The sequence below is a fragment of the Leguminivora glycinivorella genome, chromosome 18 (genome assembly GCF_023078275.1).
Source record: "Leguminivora glycinivorella isolate SPB_JAAS2020 chromosome 18, LegGlyc_1.1, whole genome shotgun sequence".
NCBI lineage: Eukaryota > Metazoa > Arthropoda > Insecta > Lepidoptera > Tortricidae > Leguminivora > Leguminivora glycinivorella.
The window spans coordinates 14,997,736-15,023,960 of record NC_062988.1 but is presented as its reverse complement, the minus strand read 5'-3'; the positions used below and the strand labels follow the sequence as shown (position 1 = coordinate 15,023,960).

At 38.9% G+C, this 26,225-nt stretch overlaps 1 protein-coding gene across 1 annotated transcript in view; it reads right to left on the bottom strand.

Moving 5' to 3' along the window:
• Positions 1–11,659: 11,659 nt before the first annotated feature.
• Positions 11,660–26,225, bottom strand: part of LOC125236188 — a 97,630-nt gene continuing 83,064 nt past the window's right edge. The window contains exons 3-4 of the mRNA XM_048142904.1: positions 22,157–23,667; positions 11,660–12,695 (exon numbers count right to left, since the gene is read on the bottom strand). Coding sequence (XP_047998861.1) covers positions 11,836–12,695; positions 22,157–23,600 — 2,304 coding nt within the window. The 5' untranslated portion in view covers positions 23,601–23,667 and the 3' untranslated portion in view covers positions 11,660–11,835. The remainder of the gene's footprint in view (positions 12,696–22,156; positions 23,668–26,225) is intronic.

Below are 26,225 nucleotides of genomic sequence, written 5' to 3'. Positions count from 1 at the left end.
AGTCTAATGGGCCATTTATGTTATTACACAGCTTCAATTTAATTTAAAGTATATTTGTCTCATTACAATTTCAAGTTTTAGACCAACTTGTTGCTCTTCGGTGGAACCAAAGACATATGTAACTCCATGTGGCAAGACAGCAGTGGTGGCTGGTGGAAATTTGGTGGCAACACCAAAGCCTAAAGAAACCTACCTTAACATTATGTACTTTACTAGTAATAAATTTTAGGCAAGCCGGTGGGAATCGGCTTGTATGGACCAGCCGCTGCTGATAGACAACTACAGTCTAAGAAAAAAACGTACCTCAGAACCGTATTGGAAAAGGTACGGTGGCCTAGGTAGCGTTACACCTTTGGGAGACGCTCGGCTAGATGGCGCTAACATTAATATTTGATATTTTAACACATATCAAGCTAAGGATATGGGCCAAATTGTCAAATTGTCAAACCTGTAGGCCTAGCACATGATTGCCGCGGGAGTATGTCGCCGCGAGATAGATGACACGTCTTCTTCTAACTGTATTAATGACATAAGGACGGGTAATCTATCTCGCGGCGACATACTCTCTAATGCGGCCCTTGAGGCATTATACCAAGGATACTGTAATCTCATTGAGCAGACAGCTGTTTTAGATTTTTTGATCATTAAAAGATTAAAAAATAAAAAACTATGTCTAACAACATAAATAAGAGAACGTACGTACGTATCGCTGAGGTCAAACCTGTTGATTGCCGCGGGAGTAAATAGATGTTTTAAGGACGGGTAGTCTATCTCGCGGCGAAGCTTGTTTTAAGCTTGTGTCGAGAGATGGCAGTCTATGCACCAGTGGCGGCTGGTGTAAATTTCTGATAGGCAACATTGAGCGAAAAGAAACCTACCTTAACATTAGATACTTTACTATTAATCAATTTTGGGCAAACCGTTGGAAATCGGCTTGTATGGACCAGCCGCCGCTGTGTATGCAAAGTGATTACATATTTTACTTTGACAGTAACTCTCTATAATACTTGATCCTCTTTGATGGAACTTAAAACCTGCATTATGTCAGAGCATAATCATGATACTAGAGAGCGGATAACCCGTCGGCGGACGTGTCACAGTTGTTAGCTCATTGAGCAAACAGTTGTCATTGTGTGCGTGCGTAATGACTCGTATTTGTCAAAAATGTAAGGTATTTAGTACTTAGTGGCCGCAGTAAAAACGTCAAGAATAATATTGTAAAATAAATAATAATAAACAAATAAATAATTATTGGGGGGGACCTTACACAGATCAACCTAGCCCCAAACTAAGCAAAGCTACTATGGGTGCTAGGCGACGATATACATACTTATATAGATAAATACATACTTATATACATACAAAACATACATAACTCAAGAACAAATATCGGTGTTCATCACACAAATAAATGCCCTTACCGGGATTCGAACCCGGGACAGCGGCTTAGCAGGCAGGGTCACTACCAACTTTTTTTTTACATACATACATACAATCACGCCTGTATCCCATGAAGGGGTAGGCAGAGCACATGAAACTACTCAAGTTTCAGTGCCACTCTTGGCAAATAAGGGGTTGAAAGAAAACGAAACTCTGACATTGCAGTGACAGGTTGCCAGCCTCTCGCCTACGCCACAATTTAACCCATATCCCACAGTCGCCTTCTACGACACCCACGGGAAGAAAGGGGGTGGTGAAATTCTTAACCCGTCACCACACGGGCAAGGGTTTTTTTATTATTATAAATGGGCTTACTCTTGACCACAGACTAGCCAAAGGCAAAGACGTGGCCTACGATGGAGTTAGCTCGCCAACTAATCCAGACCGGCACTCGTCATAGCCAATTTCAGGATTTTAGAGGAAAAGAGTGCCCAATAAAATCCCACTTCTGAATTCGTCTTTACTCCAGTGCACTTCAGTCTCTTGTATTTATGGCAGCATTTATTATAATAGTACATTGTTGAGAAGATCGAGACCTCTCAAGACCCGTCTCTTGACATTTACGGTGTGCTGTTGAATTTATTTGTGATTTATAATTAAAAATGACAGGGCACTTGAGGGGTGGATTCGGAGTAAAATGATTTGTGAACATCAAGTTTCGAGAAGTTTTTCCTAGATGTAAGTTCTCTGAGAATCGGAAAGTCTCTTATCGCATTGAAATATCCAATTAAATCGTAATTAGATCTAAAATTTGACGTAATATAAACTTCGAATAAGGCCGAACGAAGAATCGTCCTTTGAATAAAAACTAGAAAGTGTTTATTACCAAAATTATTATACTTTTAATTTTTAAATTAAATGTAGTACATCACAAAATCATAAAACCTAATACAGAGTCAAATTAACATATTATGATATGCCTAATGAAACTTCCCGTTTAATATGTTACGTGTCCTGGGTACATAGCCGAATGTCACAAACGCTCACGAAACGAAACGCTCATAGATATCTATTTCTATCGCTCTTGCGTATTGGCGCGACAGAGCCAGACTACCTTTCGCGGCGTTTCGTTTTCGTTTTGCGTCGGAGAAAAGCCATTCGACTAAGGGGCCAGTTCCAGTTAATGATATTCCGTTATTAATCTCCAGACTGGCGTTAGAATTGCTTACCTAAGTATAACATGAAAATGAACTTAACAGAGATAAAATTAGATTTTGTCAAACTTGCAATGAAATGTTGTAATGACGTACTTCAAATTAGGTCGGGAACTACTATGTAAGTATCCGGTCCGCTGAGTAATGATGATATATAAAGGAATTTCATAGTATATTGAGAGAAAGCCTTGTGAATTTAACAAGTTCGACTTGTTGCGGATTTATCCGTTTGAAACAAAAGTATTAGAAACGGAATAAATCACAATATATATTGTCTGGTAGAGATCGCTCTTTAGCGATAAGACCGCCTGTTGTCTGCCTCTATTTATAATCATTTGTTTTTTCTCCACTGTATCTTTTGCTGAGGTGTGTCAATAAAGAGTATTCTATCTATCTATCTAATATTGATGATACAAGTCGAATTTGTACGAACAACAAGGTCAAACTTGTTAAGAGATATTTGATTGAATCAGCCAAACATATAATTTGTTTAAAACAATACATATGTGACATGTTGATTTTATAAAATCGACTTGTTGATTCAAATAAAACATTGTTCCAAGTAAAATAAAACTTGTAGAATGTACTTGTATACTTAACAAAATCAAACTTGTAGTTTGAACCAAAGAGCACGTTGGCGCTATTTTAACCAAAAAAAAAATGGTTGAACGAACGCAAAATCTACTTGTTTTTTCTCTCAGTGTACATTTCACGCCTAAGCCAGTAAAGCACTGTTCATTTGTTTCTGTGCGTCAAATTCTGACACTATGGCATGACATTTAGTAATCAGAAAAAAAAACATTAGAATTACATCTTGTATTGTATGGAGAAGATCAGCGCATAAGGGATCATCCACATATTACGACACACCAAATTTCAGGTTTTTGGACCCCTCTATGTCACGCTTTTTTGTATCCCTTTAACAGGGATTGTCACATTTAGTATGACACCCCCCCCCCCTTACACTGTGACGTAATATATGGATGACGCCTAATATAGTTACTTCCTAGACCTCAAAATTAAATACATTTTCCACGATGTTTTCGCTATCGAACAACGGAAGCATTCTGCACTCGCGGTATCCACACAGGTGTGAAGTAATTTGTTCCTCCATAATTACCTTAATTAGAACGTATGCGTATTATAAAATTTCACTGGCCAGTAATAAATCACTTTAACCCCATAATTAACATACCGACCAGCCCGAGGCATTGTGGCAACATTACCAGCACCAAAGCGTATGTTTAAGTCGAAATACAAAACAGAATGAACATTCAGTAGGTTACTGTAAGGCCGCTTCCTCACTTGTCGGTGCAGTAAAGTACGCTCGGTATTTTTCTTACCCGTCCAGACGCTTACAGACTGGCGCGGGCGGTATACTGCACGTAAACCGCCCCGTGCGCTTCGCGGCACGGACAGCCAGTAAAAGCTTGGATGCCGCACGATCACTGCGTGCGATTTTATTGGAACATTATCTCGCGGTCGCGCAAACGTTTCTGCAAGATTCTATATAGTTGTTATATCGAAAATATACGCAGGGTTAGCATACGAGTATGATTGCCGCGAGAGTACTTAGGTATGTCGCCGCGAGATAGACTACCCGTCCTTATGTCATTCATCATTCTCCTTGCGTTATCCCGGCATTTGCCACGGCTCATGGGAGCCTGGGGTCCGCTTTGACAACTAATCACAAGATTTGGCGTAGGCACTAGTTTTACGAAAGCGACCGCCATATGATCTTCCAACCCGAAGGGTAGTTACCCCTAGCCTAGTTAGGCCTAGTTAGGCCTAGTTAGGCCTTATTGGAATTAGTCCGATTTCCTCACGATGTTTTCCTTCACCGAAAAGCGACTGGAAAATATCAAATCACATAAGTCCCGTCACCATGTCACACACCTACACATAATAGCCGTCCTTATGTCATTAATACAGTTAAAAGAAGACGTGTGATCTATCTCGCGGCAATCATGTGCTAGGCCTACAGTATACAGCTTAAGTTAGGAGATCTTGTCGACATCAGTATGTATGCAGTATACTGCATACCGATTCCTCGCTGACAAGTGAGGACGCGACCTAAAGGATAACTCACGCCAAAATGAATATAGAAAGTATGTCAATCCTTACTTGACTTGGTGACCCAAAAAGGATAGCATTTGACACAGGAGAACGCCACTATACCCTAATTTGCGCCAGTTCACGTTGTTTGGGTACTCCGAAGGACAGTCTTTTAGGGATTCGTCACTCCGACGACGACGCATTATTTAATGCCAAGGACCATCTCATTCTACAATTTGCAATTGAAAAATTGACCTATGGTTAGGTAGCTCATGCAGGAGATATCAAGTTGGTAGGAGGCGTCAAGTTGTTGTATGTATCAACCCTAATCATTTCTACGCGGCAATATGCGAGCCGAACGTTGCCGGAATCACCCGATCGGGAGAGTGTTCAACCAATGCCCGGGTTGAAAGTTGCAGGATTTCACCCTACGAGAGACATATAATTTTCACTTTAAGCATTCTCATAATTACACTGGACAGTGGACTGTCAAGTGGTTGTCTTATTGTGAAAGTAATCCTTTGTTCAAGAAACAATGGCTCCCTCGAGCCGTACTCTGGAATATTTAGATTAAGCTAAGTAGGAAAAGCCAGGGATATACGGGTCTAATTACAAGATGCAAAAACTTGCGTGTGAGTTTCGATACATTGCGGTATTTGATTCGTACGCTAGATTGTACAGTCGACTACAAAAAGATGTATCCAAAAAGAATGTGTGAAAAAGTGGATACATTTCTTTGTAGTCGACTGTACCTACTCGTATGCCTCAACAGTCCACAATATAACTGAAATCGCACGCATTTTCACACACCACCAATTGGCAGGGTGCAAAGCGGGTGGAGGGGGTAGCTAAAACAATCACAGCGCTCACTACGGCCAAAATTGACATCTTAGTCGCTGACTTGCGCTGTCAAATCCATATTGCAGTAAACATTTCATGTCGTTTTTGAGATAAATTTAATACGGGCCCAGTAAAATTTATTATGGCGAATTGTAATAACTCCAAGAAAAGTAGCGACTAAATTCTAGCTATTTCCAACACCGTGGTGGAAACGAAACCACCGTTTAAGTGAATAGTTGCCGTAAGAAGAAAAGTGTCGTCCAATCTCTGAAGTTTTACTTAAAGTGCGTAATCATTTGATACAAGTATTGAATTGAATTTACGGTGAATTTATAGTGCAAATTGAATTATTGGTGAATTTATAGTGCAAATTTTATTGGAGGTAGAAAAGCCGACGTGGAAGCCAATCCCTGATGTTCGAAAATCATTTTATTTGTTTCCTCATCTGTGCTCCTGTTTACAAATCGAAACGGATTGACGAAAATGCGTAAATATAGAGGTTTCAATGGAAAAAAGGAGTACGAGAACAATAGAAGCAGAAGCAGTCTTTCCACTGAAGGCTTATCACATTTAAAATAAAAATCCTGAGAACTTATTTCATCGCATTCATGATTGTATTTGATGTGATATCTGGAAAACCTCCAATATTTTCAAGTAAATGAAACAAGTTTTTGTAATGTATATTATAATTAAACGTTATTATAGCTAGCTTGTTTTTATTTTACAATAAACCCTGTACCCTGCAATGATATTTATAATACCTATAGATAGCCTATGAAAATGACAGGATAGCAGTGAACTGATCAACTATTTCAAAAGCCAATGATCTATTTTATTTATACTTTATTGCACATATTTATTATTATTTATTTATTCATAGAACAATACAAGATTGTGTTGAATATTTACACCTTAACCTACTATTTAATGTAAATTACAATTGAATATACTAGTGGAAACATAGGTACAAATGGTGGAATAATGTCTTCAATCTGTAGAAAATGCCCAGCTGGCACCAATTTATTGCCTTTATTCATCGTCTCAGGTTGGAAAATGATTTCGTGAGCGATGGCACGAAACCCCGTTTTAGTCACCAGTTTGTTAATTTCTCACTGAAAACAACGATTTTAATGTTATTGGCGATAATGTTGTAACCACCATCGTCCAAAATGGTCTAATGTAGTAAAATAGCACAAGATTTCATTAATTTTTTCACAATGTTTACTTACTTCTCGCTTGACAGCGGTTACAATATTGTCACTGTCACGTGGCGTTGTCGTCGCGCACGGTCCCAATATGGGCCCTAAGGGTGTAGGGGGTAATGTTTGCGACATGTTTTGTCACTGGAGGAGTGAAGTGGACATTACTAGACCCTTTAGCACAACTTGCCTTGTCGGGCGCGAGTCCATACATCAAGCGCGACCTCAAGTATGGAGTCACACGCGACAAGGCAAGTTGCGTTAGAGGGGCAGACTTACCTTGACATGTTCTCCGATAGCGACGTTATGACATTTGGCATATAACATTTGGCTCCCTCCCAGAGCTACTTACCTCACTTCAATATTTGTATTTTTATTATGAACTGATAGGCGATTGACCCAAGTCACATTTGATGAAAAGTGAAGACTGTGCCTAAGATGAATCTCGCCGGTTTAGAGTACCTACTTAACCAACGTTACAATCGCCTAGCCTGCTCTCTCTAGGTGTCGCTCTTCTGTAGTGGCAGAGCCAGACTGCCCGTTTCGACCGCCATGCTGTGTCAATGATTGTCACTTGGGCTACTACTACTATTACTACTGGCCTCAGCGTCTATTTCAGACGATTTATGGTGCTATGTCCGAGAGACATCGTTTTTGATGACTAAAGAGACCTATGCGAGAGCGACATATTTTGCCACACAGCTTAAAAGGGAAGCTTGCAACCGATTGCGACGTTCCGCTATGGTGTTTTCTTTCTATTTTATCAGCAAGTGCCGTAAACCAGGTCTCATCGACGAACTTTCAACCATCTCCAACGCACTTTCGCCACTCCGTTCGCTTCTCCGCAAGCTTCCCCCAGTTTTGGTAGTCGAATTTAGAGGCTGCCATGTCCCTCTTGGCACAGTCTTTGAAGCGAACCAATGGTCTCCCAACATCTCTTTTGGCATTCGCTGCTTCGCCTAGAAGATCACGGCGTGGTAAACGGGAGGGTATCATCCTGTGCACATGCCCCAGCCAACGCAGTCGCCTCTGTTTGACAAGCGCGGTCGGACTGGGAAGCTAAACTCGGGCTAGACCCACTGTAATTACTATATCAATTTCTTTAAAGAGACCGAGGTCATATTTGTCAGGGAATACAGATGGCGGTAGCTCATTCATTTCTTTGTAGTCCGCACCAAAATATACATTCTCTCCCCGTCTCCATTATATTTAATTTTGCAATTCTAACCGCGTTCTAACAGGCTCTTCCCATCATCGTTACATTTTTTATGAAATCGCAAATCAGCGCAAAAATTACTTGTAGGCATTTAGCGTTCTAGATGCGATGCTTGCGATGTGGACTAATATCGATAAGGTACAGCGGGCCAAATCCTGACTGGGGAACAATTGTAACTGATCCATTATTTCCATTAATTTAATATTAAGTTGAGTTCCATACGTAAATCCACTGAACACGCGTGCCATATATAACCAGTGGACACTCTATTTAACAATGCAAACATGGATAAAAATGGATTTGTTGCAATTGACCCCCAGTCGAAATTGTCCCGCTGCACCTTAGTCCGTTTTCACATTATCCGATCCGATATCGGATGTCGGAAGGATTTCAATGGAAAAAATCCAAGATGGCGCCTGTAAGTATGGGTTATCGGTCCGATATCCGATATCGGATCGGATAATGTGAAAACGCACTTATAGGCCGTCCGAGATACACCCAATTTTGTCCGAGTTGCAACTAAAATTTATTTAATCTAGGAACCCCAGTCTCTTCCTATCTGCGTACCACGGTTTAGGGGATACCAACCATGGACAATCAGGATTACTTGGTGTAGATTCGGTGTTGCAAAGTAAATTTAAATACCTGTGGTGTGCGAGGGTTCCGTACAAAGTTAAACTATCTACTTATTTTATTTTTTAAACCGGTCTATGTGCTTACAGATTTGATTTTTTTTTCTACGTGTTTTTATGTCAAAACCAGTTCTAGGTCAACCCAATCTATAAGTACTCTTTTAATTTGGTTTCTCTTGAAAGAGTAGAAATCTTTTTTTGCGGCATGTAGGCTGTAATTATTTTGTTTTCACGTTATTTCAAAGGCTTGATTACACAGCCAAGCATAGACAGACAGATAGATAGACGGACGGACGGACAGACGGATGTACAGAAGTGATTAGTGATTCTATGAGCATTCCGTTTTTCTGTTTTGAGATACTTATCCTTAAAAATATGAAAATATTTTTATATTTTTCCATATCCACTGCGGCCGCTTGTCAGCTGTCGGTGGCATGTCGGCTTAGCTTTTTAAATCCGGGACTTAAATACCCACGAGTTACATATACACTCAATATTGAATCATATTTTGGAATGTTAAAATACATTTTCCAATGGTTTGGATATTACCGAATGTAGGTACAAATAATTTTTTGTTAAAACAAGTTCATTTAATCTCAATATGTGACGCAAATTTTTTATGCGGAAATGCGTATAAAACGTAGCCTTACCTCTATACTTAAAAAAATATGAAAATGTTAGGACATTCTTTGTATCATATTACGATCGAAAGAGCTCATGATTCTGAGCAGAATAAGTATTAAAATTTCCAAAATAAAAACGAAAGTGAAATTGATGGCAACGAAATAAAAATTGGCATTAATAGCAAAATAAATTGTATTTTGAAACCTATGTTTTAGAAATGATTCAGTTTTGGTCGTCATTTCACTATAGGTCTAAGTATAAGGAATGGACGCTCATATTGGGCGTGTAGCGGAGCGGGTCTGTCCAACAATTGAAGTTCGTACTATGTGTCCCAAGTGGACGCTGTATAGGGTGGACGCTCGCCCGCCCCGCTGAACGCTCCGCTCTGAACGTCCACTTACGGCCCGGCCACGACATTGGTCTAAGAGCGACAGCGGTGAGCGGCGGCCATATATTGGAGCGAGACACAGCGATGGGACTTTTCTTTCGCACGTATGGCTGCCGCTCACCGCTGTCGCGCTTAGACCAATGTCGTGGCTGGGCCGTTAGGGCTAACACTAAGGAGTCCTTTTCCGCTGATGGTAAATCAAACGAAAAACACAATTTCAAATTCCGTTTATTATTAATAGTTTACTTTTCGCACCTAACCATTCAGATACCATTCCCTCTATTGGTCCTTCCAGAACACGCTTCACTCTGACATACTATAAATATACAACGTACTCATATACTTCAAATAACTATATTATATACATTTATACAATATTTTAAACGTCTTCAAACTATGTCATATTTTTCTCTTCTAACCTAGTGTTTGAATTACATTGTCTATATGAGTTTAGAAAAAATAACAATTTTCATTTTGACATTATCTCTCACTTAAGTTGCTGTTGAGTTTCTGAACAATATTTTGTCACCTCGGACAGTGGCGATCAAATATATGAAAGAGGCGCGTTCCTAGCACACAGTCTAATCTCGTGTAGGTGAACGCGTAATATGCATGTATGAGTGAAATATGACAAGTTCTGTTGACAAACTGTTCGCGTTGACAGGCGGTAATTGTGAGGTAACCGAGAGGGGGCGGATGGCACTTTCAGAGGGAAGCGAGAGTGACCATACTGTACGATAGTACTCTTTATTATTCAGTGATTTTGTAGCGGCTCGCTTAATTAGATGGTCTTTCTCTAATTTCTTGGGTTAATTATATGTTAAATCTTATGGAATAAACTAAATTTTAGTTCCATTGTTCACAATCACAAGTTCTATGAGCCGTTTTCGCTAAAAAAATTATTACTTTTTACAATGTACAAATCTGATATTAATTGAAAATTAAGTTTTATTTTTATTGAATATTCAAGATCCATGGCCGCTATACAGGATTCGAAACGTTAGTACGTATTTAATTTTTTTTTTATATTGGGGGACACCTTACACAGATCAACCTAGCCCCAAAGTAAGCAAAGCTTGTACTTTGGGTGCTAGGCGATGATAGACATACTTATATAGATAAATATATACTTATATACATATAAAAAAACATTATATTCTATCTAGTTTAAATTGTGTATATGTAGATTTCTTTACAAGAATAATGTCAAAATGAAAATATAGTTGTATTAAAAATCATGTTATGTGGATTTCTTAAACTATTAGGCTAAAATTGTTCTCTTTCAATATGAGATAAAACTTTAGTAAGTTCAGCTATTGTGTTTATATACAGCTTCGCAGCAACATTGTGTGCCTATACCTATAAAGTCATGTATACCATGAATCAGTATAAAATAGAACATAATATTACAAAACCTCAAAAATAGTACATTACGATACAAGTGCGGAAACGAGTGATGATAACGATCGTCACGTGGGAATGTTTTAAATCGCCAAGAATTACGAATTTCCTCTTCGCACGTGTATTGTATGTTTTTCAGTACATATGGCCCTTAGAAAAGTCTCAGAGAAATGTACCACTTTGCGAACTAGTGCGGGAAAAATATCATGATGTACTGAAATAAAATGTTGGTTTAAAAAAAACATAGGTTTATATTTACTTATATTTAAGGTAATAAACATGTAACTCGGTAGATAAAATCTGCAGTATCAACACAATATTTTTACAGAGAAGCTTTAATAAAATGTTAACATATTATTATAGTCTCTATTTGAACTTAAATCAAATATACAATTTACAGAATCATACAAAATCTACAAGTACTTATGCAAATATTAATAGAATTACTTCAGGATTCGAATTAAGAACTTGAATTGGTTCAAATCAATTAATATCAATAGCTAAACATGAAAAGGCATATCAGCATATTTTTTTCTGTTCAGATAAAAGCATAAGGGCCCCTCACATGTAGCGTCTCGCGAGCGTAGCGTCGGGCCGACTGTATGGAAAAAGACGTCGCGTCGACCTCGCGCCGACGCGGCGTCAGGCTTTGCCATACGGTTGGCCCGACGCTACGCTCGCGAGACGCTAGATGTGGGCTCTAAATAATGTGTAACTTTTAATTTGACTAAAGAAACTTAGGTATTAATACAAGGAATGTATTAATAAAAATATTCAGTATACCACTCAAAAGAGCAAATGCTAAGCTGTATCAACATCCCTATTTTATAGGTGACAAAAATCTTAAATCTAAAGATTACATAAGTACTTATATGACTATATCACTTTACACTTGCGTGGCGGTCTCGCCAGTATTGAAGAGAAACGGTTCTTTGAATTCACTGGACGCTCTTTTCCTCGGTTTTGGAGGAGGCTTGGGAGCCGTTCGTGTCCTGTTCAAACTATTTGCACTCAAACCTACCCTCAAATCACGCACTGGGTTTTTCAGAAGACTTTCGTTCTCCGCTGGGGTGATTTTCAACGGCCTCTGTTCTGACGCCTTAGTTATTCTTCCTTGGAGAGCATTGTAACTCATAGCCTGAAGAGCTAGTAACTGATTATGAATATTTGGGGAGCTTAAACTGCTTCTTGGGATGGTCGCATGAGGCGTCCCCGGTGCTGGTGATGGGGCAGGCTCAATCTCTTCAGAACCATCAAGGAAACCTGTTCTTAGTTTATGCATAGGACCTAAATCCATCTCGCTTTTGTTCAGGCTATAATAATTTGCACCATTGTTGAACAGCTTCATGTTAAAGTGTTCGTAGTAAGGAAGAACGCCATTAAGCGTCGAGAAGACTTGGGGATGGCTGCTTTCAGGGAACCAGTTTCCTCTAGGTCGTCTCGGAAGAGTGACATAGCCACCTTTGGTCATTGATGCTTGGGAAGTAGTTGGCAGTTGGAGTTTGTAGCCTTGTGGTATGGCTGTCACACCGTATGCGGGAGACGTTATGGGGCTGTCCGAGAGGTTTTTGCGGTCTTGACTGGAACCGCTGGCTGGAGATACCTGCGTTCCTCCCCTTAGAGGGAAGGACAACAGGTCGGGAGGATACGCTTGGTGTTCCTGCGTGAGTCGATCTAGAAGAAGTGTTTCTTGAGATATTTTCGGCAGGTCTACATCGTGATGTCTGCTGTTGTCCTCAGTGGATGCTGTGGACAAAGAGAGGTGATCAGATATTTAAGTTATTATTTGTTCTATTCGGGAGACTGTTTAAAGTAAAATTAATATCCCTACATAAAACCTTATCCAATTCAAAGGAAAGCACGCTGCCTAGTTACCTTTACTCGTATATTAGGTACTGAGATTATCATGTCAACATAAATTACTAATTACCAAGGTCATAAATATAAATAAATATAAATATTATAGGACATTCTTACACATATTAACTGAGGCCCACGGTAAGCTCAAGAAGGCTTGTGTTGTGGGTACTCAGACAACGATATATATAATATATAAATACTTATATACATAGAAAACATCCATGACTCAGGAACAAATATCTGTACTCATCACACAAATAAATACCCTTACCGGGATTCGAACCCGGGACCGCGGCGTAGCAGGCAGGGTCACTACCGACTGGGCCAAACCGGTCGTCAACCGGTCATGTTCTAGTCATTTTCATTTAAATTACGATACCATTATATTTCAATTCTTGTTTAGGCTGATAAGCGACTTCGCGCCTTAAACTCAAGCCATACTTAAGTTCCTTACACATGTGTCTTATCAAAGCTCCACCTTTTAATGACAGTGTAATAAACTCGTCGTTTATTCGTATTTCAGTGTAAATGTTAGCCAATTTACAAAACTTAATGTGGAGGTGACGTATTAAAACATACATTGATATATCATTAGGCGTAATAAGCTTTTGCGCGTGTATTTTCGCGGTGAATAGAAAAATTTAGAGATCTTCAAAATCTCAAAGCAATGTACGCCTGTGATCTGTGATATTTGTACCGAGATAAATTGATTTCATCAGAAATACGAATATATTGATATTTGTCGTGAATATATTAACAGTATGTATTAGGACTAAATTTTCCTCTTGTTTGAAGTCGCGGTAAATGGCCTGGCTCTATGATAGAATATCAATATTTAAGAAATTAAAGACAGCACGCGCCTTTTAGGTGTAGGTACATAAATAGTTAACATAGTTTTGAAGGTGCCTATCGTCGCAGCGCGTGCAAAAATCGCTATGTGTTTTAACATACTTTACAGGAGGCACAAAAAACGGTTTATTTCGGCAATTAGAGAACATAAATAAATCAATATTTTTACGGCAAAAGTATTTTTTTTACTTCTGCATACACTAGGGAATAAACTGAAATTGTAGAGGTATTTTGGTTTTAATAAGATTAAAAAATTATTTTTCATAAATAGCGAGTCACATAGCGAGAATAATTTGAGCTAAATGCGCTGTAAAATAATATAAAATACAAAATATAAAATGGCATTGAAAACGAAAAATCATTAAAAATCACATAGCGAATTTTGCACGCGCAGCGACGCTATGTTTACTACCCATTTCTTTTTTACTTGGCGAATACCGAAGTTTATTCTTGAGCTTGTGCACAATGTACATAAATCAGGAGTTTCTGACTTCATTACATTTTATGGTTCAATGGACTGTTATGAATACCAACAATAGCCGCTGCTTCACACTTTCTACGAATTTATTGCAGTAAAGAAAAGAGCTGGAACTTTCTAGGGTATCGGACTTCGGGTAGGGGACCGCTCTGGCTCAGTCGGTGGTGACCCTGCCTGCTAAGCAGCAGTCCTGGGTTCGAATCCCGGTAAGGGCATTTATTTGTGTGATGAGCACAGAATTTGTTCCTGAGTCATGAATGTTTTCTATGTATATATCAATTTAAGTATGTAACTATATGGTCGCTTAGCACCCATAGTACAAGCTTTGCTTAGTTTGGGGCTAAGTTGATCTGTGTAAGGTGTCCCCAATATTTATTTATTATAATTTAAAAGCTGATGGTATTTTATTTACTTATTCAAGAGTATAACATATCAACGTACAAGGCTAATACATACATACCTACATATACACGTAAACACTGTTTCCAGAGGGGTAGGCCGAAATCACGGATTTCCATTTGCTCAAATGTCACATTGACTAAATCCCGAGGGTTAAAGGCTTGTGTTGAGGGTATTCAGACTATATCTATAATATACAAATTCATAAGAAACATCCATAACTCAAGAACAAAATATAGCTCATGACAAATTAATGTTATGCTCAATTCGAACCCAGGATCGTCTGAATCACAGACACTACCCTCTAGGCCAGACCGGTGAAGTTATTGGTCGAAGAAGCCAAACATGTGAAGAGATTTTATTTTTCTGTAGGTACTCGAGGTTTGGCATTTAGTAAATAGATGAAATGAGGAGGCACACTGACATTTTATTCCGCCAGGCGGCGCCTGTGCAAGTGTCTAGCCATGTCACTGTCATTCATATGTGAGAGAGAGAAAACAAATACCGTCTTCTCGCTCTCACGTATGACATTGTTTATCTGTGCAATGGACTAATAGGGTGGCGCCATCTGTCATAACCTTTGAGTGTGCCTCCTCATTCACCATAGATCAAGCAAACGCATCTACTTAGCGAGTCAAACGAACTCATTACGCCTAGGTTGTCCGTCTATAGTTCACAGATTGCAGCTTCCAAGTGATAATTATTGAAGGTATACTCGTAAGTGAACGATAACATAAAAAATATCTCGTAACGCGATATTCAACAACAACACAAAAATCTGAACTCAAAAGTTATAATTTTCAGGTAAGTAACAAAGTCAGACACAAAACGTGTCTCGGCCCCTCTACAAATAGATCAACTTATTTCTTCTATCAGAATCAAAGACATATATACCTAACTCCGTATAGACAGATAAAGTCTAAGAAAAAACGTACCTCAGTACCATACAGAAAAAGGTACGCTCATACGCTGGCCTAGATGGCAATACACCTTTGGGGTACGCTCAGCTAGATGGCGCTAATATTAATATTTGAAATTTTAAAACATATCAAGTTTAGAATATGGGCCAAATTGACAAAACTAAGGTTCAAAAGTTTTAAGCCTGTGTCGAGAGATGGCAGTTTATGCACTGTGATTACACATTTTACTTTGACAGTAACTCTCTATAATACTCGATCCTCTTTGATCAGAATATAGTGCTGTGCATTTATTATTCAGAACTGCACTCCTTTTCTACCTAAATTTAGTTCAGTGTTATATGGTGTTATTCAGATTTTCCCTCCCTATTTTCCCAAGAGGCTGGTTGCAGTTTTCAGTTGTACTGTACCATTATTTGTTTATAACCGTGGACATTGTAGTTTTCAGATTTTATCACATTCATAATTGCTCCAGTTTATACTTTTACAACTGCATAAAATTAAGGCCATGGAAGAGTTACCTCTAGACTGGTATTAAACGGCATCCAAGCTCTTAACAAGCTTGGAAGGCAAAACAAGGTGCAACTGATATGGATACCGGGGCACGAAGGCTTCATTGGCAATAAAAACGCTGATGAACTTGCCAAGGCCGGATCTGAAGACAACTTCATAGGTCCGGAACCTTATGTGGGCCTGTCACAAGGAACCATTAGAACGGCTATGAAAGACCAAACAAAGGCTAGTCACCAATAAGAGTGGGATGCCCTGGTTGGTCTGAAGCACCCTTTATGCAGAGGGTAGACTCTGGATGGAGCAAAAAGCTAGGGAAGTTAGGCAAAAGACACCTCCAAATTATAACGGGGGTGTTCACAGGCCATTACGGGGTCAAAGGAATTTTGGCCAAGATGGGACACGCCGACAACACTGATTGTCGCATGTGTGGCGAAGAGGAAGAGACCGTCAGAAATTTAATGTGTGAATGTCACGCCCTCGCCAGACAAAGAATGAAGAACTTCGGAGCAGGCTACCTGGCACCGAAGGACTTCAGAGAGCTACCCATGAGCCTCATCATCCGATACGTGGAAATGGTCGAGAAGCTCCTGAATAGCTGAAGGATCTTAGGATCGTAGCGGGTAATTGCACAAAAGATCCCGATGGGTCGAAGTGTATCCGTAAGGGCCCCCGCAGATTTAAGATAAGATAAGATAAGGCCATGGAATCGTTTGAAAGTCACGAAATTTTCCTATTAAAACTATGGCAAAGCAACTATGTTTTTGATACTTTGAAGTTGTTAACTTGTGTCTAGGTCGCATAGGTCCAGAAAATTATGGGACTTTGTAACAACTTTAATTTGACCGAGGCTAGAGCCTTTGTGGATTTTATAAGTTATTTAAAGTTGTTCGTTTGAATTTGTACCTCAAATAAGTGGGTCTTTAGTTTTACCAGGCGTGTTTTTATTGGAAGTTAAATTGGATTGATGTGCGCAACTTTGGGAACAAATCAAACTATTTTGATTTGTGTTTTTATTTAAGTAGTAATAAAATAAAAATCGTAATAATTTTCAAGTGAAACAAATGCAAATATTAACTGTAAAACATCAAATTAAATCATTATCATCATTGCCGTCGAGACGCTGGGCCCGTGGTAGACCGACACTAAACAGTTTATAAAAGAAGTGTCGGTCAGGCTAATAGGTGTCTCGAGGGACTACAGGGCAGGCTCTTTCTTTGCCCAAAAATTAAGTTTAGCGGTGGAAAGGGGAACGCCGCCAGTATCACTTCCAGAGGTCGGTTTTCTAGGTGACACTTTTTATATTTAGTTTTAGCATTGATTTTATTTTTGTAGCATTTGTTTTGATAGAGTGCAACTTGATTTCATTTATGATTATCTGTTACATTGCATGAGGGAAAAAGTGATATAAAAATTAAACTTATCATCTATCTATTTAACAATTATGATTCAAGATTATCATTTAACCAGCCAAGTTCCAGCATCAACATTTGTATGAAATTACTTTGTACTCTTGTGGATAAAATGCAACTTTCTTATCCGTTTTTGAAGTATCAAGAGAGTGAGTGTGGTGAAAAACAATTTGTAATTTTTTGCATACGCCACTGCTGTGCCCCTGCAATTCATTGGTTTAATTTCTTATGAAACACATTTCAACCGTTCTATCATCATCCTCCTTGCGTTATCCCGGCATTTGCCACGGCTCATGGGAGCCTGGGGTCCGCTTTGACAACTAATCCCAAGATTTGGCGTAGGCACTAGTTTTTATGAAAGCGACTGCCATCTGACCTTCCGACCTGAAGGGTAAACTAGACCTTATTGGAATTAATCCGGTTTCCTCACGATGTTTTCCTTCACCGAAAAGCGACTGGCAAATATCAAATGACATTTCGCACATAAATTCCGAAAAAATTCATTGATGCGAGTCGGGGTTCGAACCCGCGACCTCCGTAACGAAAGTCGCACGTACTTACCGCTAGGCTACCAGCGCTTTAACCGTTCTATAAAGTTTTGATTTTGCTTCTATTTTATACAATAATCTTAAAATAACACAGGATATCTCGGGGAGCTTATAAGGAGCATTCCTCCTTATAAGCATTCCTAGAGGGGTTACCGTTGACTATAGGATGATAACTATTGGCTAGGCCAAATCACAAAAAAAAATACAATACAGTGTAGCAGGCAAATATTCTTAGGAAAAACCCCGATCATACTAAATGATTCTCCAAGCTTTAATACCTGAAATATACGTCTAACTCAGCACACAAACACTATCAAAATATTAACATAAAGTGAGATCCTACCTAGTTCAGAACTGTCTAGAACAAATACCGGGGCGCAAACAGATCGAAATCAACTCCAGAGCTTCGAGCTCCAATCTATAGACATTTTCAGAGAAATTGTATGTAATCTAATATTCTCTCTCAATTTAGCAATCCATTGTTTTCCTATCCAATCGTTGCCCTTAACGAGATACTTTGCTTCGTTAGAGGCATTTATAATTACCCAAGTTAAGCCTTCTGTGATGAGTTTTGAGTTTATTTGCTCATTTTGTGGTTTGATGCGTACAGAGTTTCTTGCTTCCTTAATAAGGCTACATTTGTCCTTAAGATCAGAATAAGTTTAAAAGTGAAAATATTATCCTCTCGTAGGTAAGATGACTTAAACTCTCGGCAAACTGAGTCCCCTGCATTATATTAAAGTTAGCGAATATTTTTAACAATTGGGTTCAATGGGACCAAAATGACATCTACTTCTTAAGCGAGATGTTAGTTTTTACGTGAGGTCTTTTAATACTCTTCTCACACATGATTTGTCTCAAGTCTGATCCGATATATCAGTCTAAGTACCCGCAACGCAAGCCTTCTTGTGTTTATGTTCGGCTATACTTAATTATTTCATTTTAAGATTGAATAGGTCATATTACACAGAAGCAGGATGAGAGGCTACTAGACTCTTTTCGAATTTGGCACAAGAAATAATTGTTTCCTGTAGTATTTGACATAAGAAACCAATATTTATAGATTTTGGGTATTAAAAGTGTATGGTGGCTACGTATTTTCGATTAAAAATGTGTGTAATATTTATTTTAACTTTGGCCACCGAAAACGCTGTCAGACGTGTAGTGACATCATAGAACCTAACTAGCCAAGCCAATCACTGACATGATGAACTTTATGCCTCATAACTTAAGGTGGCTCGCCTAGGTTACCCGAAGCTCAGGCTGCGTTAGATGGCGTTAATCTGCAAATTACCGGTCTTATTTTTTTTGTGGAGTCGTACAGGCATTTATATACTTTCAATTATGCTTCGCGAACATTTAATATTAAAATTGACGTATTACAACATACATTCAACTTCTCATTGTAACGTTAATCCCCTTAATGTAGATAAATTTACTATTTTACACTATTTTTAAGTACCACTCACACATACAAATAGTGTTTTTGTATTCCTTCTAGTCGATAATTTCACGCGGCGACAGCTTGTTTAAATAGCCTTGCGGTAAATACGTACCATCGCATGATTTGCATGGAAGTACTGGGTTCGAATCTAGGACTTTCTCTCTTTTTTTTAATACTACGTCGGTGGCAAACAAGCATACGGTCCGCCTGATGGAAAGCGGTCACCGTAACCTATGGACGCCTGCAACTCAAAGAGTGTCGCATGCGCGTTGCCGCCCCATTAGAAACTTGTACACTCCCCTTTGCTGTGTGTGCACAGCAAAAAGGAGTGTACAAGTTCAAAGGAGGGTTTGGGTTGCCGACGACTCAAAGGACAATAGACGGAACAAATTAGTTCCGTAAGTCCTCCCGTCGTTAGCACCCCGCACCCTCGTTGAGCTCTGGCAGCCTTACTCACCGGCAGGAACACAACACTATGAGACACTTTTTTTTGTTTTATTATTATACATAAATGTATATGTACTCGTACAGTAGTTACTGAGCGTTTTCCACAAAAAAGATTAAAAACCTATTCTCTTACATGGTAATAATTTTTGGGTTCGTCGAACTCAGAATTTCTAACATAATTATCCTAATCTGATATTTAAAAAAAATCCAAAAAGTATAGATAAATTTTAATTTCTAAAGTACGATTCGAATGATTTTTTTTTCTAATTGTTTATTTTCGATGGAGCAAGGGTATTCAAATCGCTTTTGAAATCTTAAATTAGTAAATGAAAATGCAATAGTTAACTGAGTATCGTAGTAGACTTAAGAGTTTTGAATGATTCACGGTTATTTTCATTAGACTTATATTGACCGGGATATAGACCGTGATTACCTTTTTGATTTTTGTCGAGCTCCCGATATTTCGACGCAGTTGCATGCATCATGATCACGGAAAACTGACGAAGGCGGGTGGATGTTAAAGTTGCATAGACAGCGCGCGATCTACCCTCCTTCGCGCGCGTCGGCTGCGTTCACTGTCAGCGTTACCACTGGTCGCATTCACACTCGATGGTCTGTCCAAACACACTACACTCACAGTGTTACTACGTTTGTTCAATTCTGACTTCACCGGTTTTTTACACAAACAAATCACTGGATTCCATACATTAGATAGTTTGAAGCCATCCTCACGATTGAAATTTTTATATTTGTGAACCTCAATGGCTTCTCTTACCAATCTCGGTATGCAACTATTTAGTTGTTGAAGAAAAACATTCACACAACAATAACATAGGTCAACTAGCTCAGTAAATGTAACGAAGTCAGCACATTACTAATACTATGCCCACACTATGACCTATGTACCTGACCTGACGTGTAATATTTTATTTTATCAACAAAGGCATAATAAAGATTGTATTGTATTTTTGTATGAAAATAAAAAATAGGAAAGAAATATAGTAAGAGTCTTTTTTAATAGAATATTTATTCTATTAAAAAATATAAAAAAAACTTAATAAATCCAAAAAAAGTTCAAATGATTAAAAAAGACTCCGGAATGGAACTCGAGATCTCCTGCTTCATAGTCCGAGACGTCATTTCGATTTACACTAGCAGTGTCGAAATACACGATATGTATCTTTATTGACAAAATGCGTCATTATTTCTGAGTCTGCTTGAGTTAAGTAAACCCACAGTAAACCAATGTCTTTAAATAATTACTTGTCAAGAGCCAAGTGTCACTGATGACAATGTCAACTAAAAATGCGCGAAATATGACGGCTCTGTGTCTGTACACAAAATTTGGCACGCACATTTACGTAAAATTAATAAAAAATTCACATGGATTTGTCCATGATTTCTGTATGAAACAATGTAGTTCGTTCAATACTGCGACGATGGATAATGTATAGTAGATGTATGCGCATATTTTTATTTAGTTGTAGTGTGCGGTGACTAAATAAATGGTAGATGTTTTTTGTATGGAAAGCGAGCCACCTTAACATGGCTAATGATGTTTTTACCTATTTAAGTTAAAGAAAACTTTATAAATGTCTTTTTGTGGTTTCCAAGTAGTAATAAAATATGGTAGTATTTTTTTCGGTTAATTGGACAGTAATAAATAGTATAAAATAGACTTTAAAAAAGGGTCAAGTAGCCTATAAAAGCTTGGAAAAAATGTAGATAAAGATACTTAAAACGCCGTAGATAAAGTTTACAAAGTTATTATAAAATTTCCTGAGCGAAACTTGGGCCGGCATTTCCATTCGTTGCCGCTTGAAGTAATCGTTTTACTTTGTTTATTAAAAAATATGGCACATGCAACAGAGTTGTTGCAGACCTAGTTTTGAAGTTTTTTACTGTTGTATTGTACTCGTAGATTTTTGTTGAAGAAAATTCGTACGGACGCAGACGTATTCAAAGATGTGGTGATTAATGTTCGAAATTTATAGCATTAATACTGGTTTTCAACTGGAAATATTTGTAAACATTAATAATTTTTACAAGAAAATGTTGTTTCTACTGAAAAAAATTGAGATCGTGAAGTTTTATGAATCAGGGGGTAAAATACTTGGCAGCCTAAAAAGAGTTTTGTAAATGCACCAGTTTGGTCGTCATCGTTTAAAGTAGGTAGGTACTTGCCCAAAAAAAAAACGTTAAACGGGGGATTTAACACTTTTGGTATTGGGTCTAAAAAATTCCATTTCTTATGCTTAGTAACGTCAGAACATACTTTCAATGATATTGAAATCTCATACAACATTACAATCAAAGTAATGAAACATTTTTCACAAATCTTACCTAACATGGACTCGTTGTCTAGCAGTGTCCTATTCAGCTCCGACATCTCGGTGGCCTCGCTGGCCAGCGACGCAGGGGCTTCGTACTTCCTCGGCGGCTTCGTCACCGGGTTCACCTCCACTTTGAACCCCTTCTCCAATTCAGACGCCACCGAGTTCTCGATCAAAATATCCCCGTTTGACGACGTGTCCGTCTTTATCAGTCTTTTCGAATCATTGTTCTGTGTCGTGAAGTAACATACGCCAAGAACTGCCGCACATATTAAAACCACAGCTGTTAAACATCCTATCAATATAGCAAAAGTGTCCGTATCTAAACCTAGAATCGTGCCAGGACTACCATATTTAGACAAAACTAGTGTTAACGTCTTCTCATCGTGACCACCCGGATTCTCGGCGACACACGTATAGTTTCCTCGGTCGCTGTACCGGACGTTAACGATCGTCAAATTCACCCATCTTATCAGGTCCATCGTATTTTCAGTCATCACATATCTGATTTCCCCGAAAGATCTTGTCTCAATAACCCTGCCATTATAACGCCACACGACTTCGGGAGTCGGGTTGCCGACGACTTTGCATATTAAGGTCACGTTTTCGTCGTAACTCTTGAGTCTCGCGTCTGGAGCGGGCTCTAGAATGGTAGGCCGGCACGCGAAATTAGATGAGTCTAATTCGTTCCAAAGTTTGTCTTTGACCACAGCGGGCTCCGCGCAGGCGGTAGGGGGAGTGTATAAGTTATGCGTCATCACCCAGTCTCTGAACGTTTGAAGATTGCAATCGCATCGCCACGGGTTGTTATGCAGATCAAGCCCGGATAAGTTATGAAGGGCCATTAAAGTTTCTGGTTTCATATGACTGAGACTATTCCCGTCGAAGCGTAATATCTTTAGTTGAGGCAAGTTGACGAAGGCTTTAGTTCCGATACGAATGATCATATTATTGCTGACTTCGACTTTCTGCAGGTACTTTAAGTTGCGGAATACGCCGTCCTCGAGTTTATCGATCAAATTATTGCTCAGATTTATTAGACGAAGTTTCTCCGTGCCTTTGAAAGTGTCCGGGTGTAGATTACGTATTCTATTTCTAGACAAATCGAGTTCTATCATTATGGCTAGCGTAGCGAACGCCGTTTTATGTACAAGCTCTATGCTACATTCTTTTAGGAAAAGTTTTTTAAGGTTACTTAGGCCGACTTTTTTGAAAGCCTCTTGATGTAAGATGAGCAAATTGTTGTTGGACAGGTCTAAAATTTGTATGTCGTTGCTCAGATTGGCAGGGACAGATTTTAGGCTGGAATTTGAGCAGATGGCAGCTTTGTTGCCAGATTGCCAGCGGCAGTCGCAGGGTCTCTGGCATTCTGTGGTGAAATCTGCCAGACTTGTGGCGAGGAGTACAATGGTGCAGGCGATTTTCATCCATGCCTTCCAATGTTCATGAGCCATTTTGCGACGTCGCTCATCGCCTCGTGCGGCATTCCTGGACGATGGTGGAGACCGGATTCATTTGTTTCTGTAACAAAGAGAAAATAATATTAAAACTTGCTTAGAGGCCGTTTGGTACGACTCAATAGTACCAGAACTTAGTTAAAAGTTATTTACTAAACTCAATAAGGCATAGTTTCTCTTTTAGGTTGAAAGATCAGAGGACAGACTGAATGATTCACATAAACGACGAATACCTAGCCAAATAGGCTAATACGTTTCTATCGAATTAAGAGTCTGGGTGGCTAGCCGAATGGCACAATCGCTCACGAAACGCTCACGAAACGAAGCGCTAGTAGATATCTATCTCTATCGCGCTTGCGTATTGGCGCGACAGAGCCAGCGGCGTATCGCTTTCGTTTGGCGTCGGAGAAATGCCATTCGGCTACGGGGCCAGGGTGGCTAGCCGAATGGCACAATCGCTCACGAAACGCTCACGAAACGAAGCGCTAGTAGATATCTATCTCTATCGCGCTTGCGTATTGGCGCGACAGAGCCAGCGGCGTATCGCTTTCGTTTGGCGTCGGAGAAATGCCATTCGGCTACGGGGCCTGGTCACAAAATGAGATGGTGATGTCTTTATGAATTATTTTTTTAAATGTCATGTTTTCCTTTATATAAATAGGACAACAAAATCGTAAGGTACAGCGGGGCAAATCTCGACTGGGGGACAAATATAACTGGTCCATGTTTTCCATGTTTTACAATGTTTGCATTATTAAATAGAGTGTCCACCGGTTATATATGGTAGGCGTGTTCAGTGGATACATGTAGTACTCAACATCATAGTGTAATAACGGAAAAAATGGACTAGTTACAATTGTCCCCCAGTCGAGATTTGCCCCGCTGTAACTTATGGCTATTTAGTAAAGAAGTACATCACCTTTTTCTATCAGATATCAGAGTTCAATTTATACGGCTAATAAAAAATAATTTAAATATCTTATTGATTCTGTTGCTATGTTAGATTATTCACGAATAAAATAATATCTATATTTTATTGTACGACGAAATCACTAGGCGAGATGTCCCGCTTTAAATGCTTTTAACCTATTTAAAGCCACAGGACAGCAAATGTCCATTAAAATCATAGAGGTATAAGGGGAGAGTTGTAACTCCATACATCAGTAAACGCGAGTTATTTGAATAGGCATAGTTATAGTGACATCTAGCAAAAAACACGCGCCATTCACGCGTCAAATAGCATGAATTAGCAGTACCACTACTCGATACTAGGTGCCGTCTCGTCTGCCAAAAAAATAATATTAGAACACTTTACAACTTATATTACAAGCAGAAGGAATTGAAAACAGAATACTGATTTATACTATTGTAATATTAGCTAAAAATTGGTGAGCATTACATTACGCGACATCTATTGACAAGTAGCTGTACTGATAATTTACACTAGTTGACGCGTGATTGACGCGTGATCGTCGCTAGATGTCACTATAAGTATGCCTATACAAATAACTCGATTTTACTGATGTATGGAGTTACAATTCTTCCTTTACTTATTCCTCCATGATTAAAATAGATATAAATTGTGGCGTAGGCGAGAGGCTGGCAACCTGTCACTGCAATGTCACAGTTTCGTTTTCTTTCAACCCCTTATTTGCCAAGAGTGGCACTGAAGCTTTAGTAGTTTCATGTGTTCTGCCTACCCCTTTATGGGATACAGGCGTGATTGTATATATGTATGTATGTAAAATAGATATACTGTTTTATCCATTTATTTACATCAACAATTTTATTATTAACATGAATAATAAATTCAGTTAATTGCTAAAAGAGGCAATGAAAGTTAATCAGTTTCATGTAAAGTAAAGTAAAGTAAATTTTATTACAGTACATGACAATAAGCAATTACAATTATCAAGACAAAAATAAGCAGTACTCTAATAACATGAACGCAAAGACTTACAAAGGTTCCTACACTAGGCAGAGCCTGTGCTGTAGGTAGCCAACACAGTTAGGAGTATTCAAAACAACGTGTGCTCTGCCTACCTTATTTGGGAACACAGGTGTGAATTTATATGTAATTGAACTTTACATATAGAAAGTAAGATTACATATTTTGAAACTTAACAAGTAGCTTAAATCTAAACACCGATTTAGGATATTCGTTTCAATACTTGAAAACATCCGTTTACTTGTACCAGTATTCGTCTGCCCTGTGGGAGCACCTGTCATTTTTCGATACAATCGCATCGAGTACTCAATTTTCACATTTTGAAGAATCACCATGTAACTTGCATTTAACCGTAGTAAAACATTCATCTACTAGAACACATAAGAATATTTTATAGAACCGTTTTTCCCCCGAAGGGTAAAAAACGGATATTTAGGTTCCTGCCGAAGCTTGAACCACTAATGAGATTAACACCTTCATAACTCGGCCCTAATCGAGTGAATTCCTCGACTAGTAGCGCCATCTGGCGCGCCAGTCAAGTACTAGTGTCGCCCGGTTACCAGCGCTCGGCTGCTTTTTCCTCAGTACCTTTAGCCGGCAAGGCCCTTAAGGGTGGTTCAAGCTTCGGCAGGAACCTAAATATCCGTTTTTTACCCTTCGGGGGAAAAACGGTT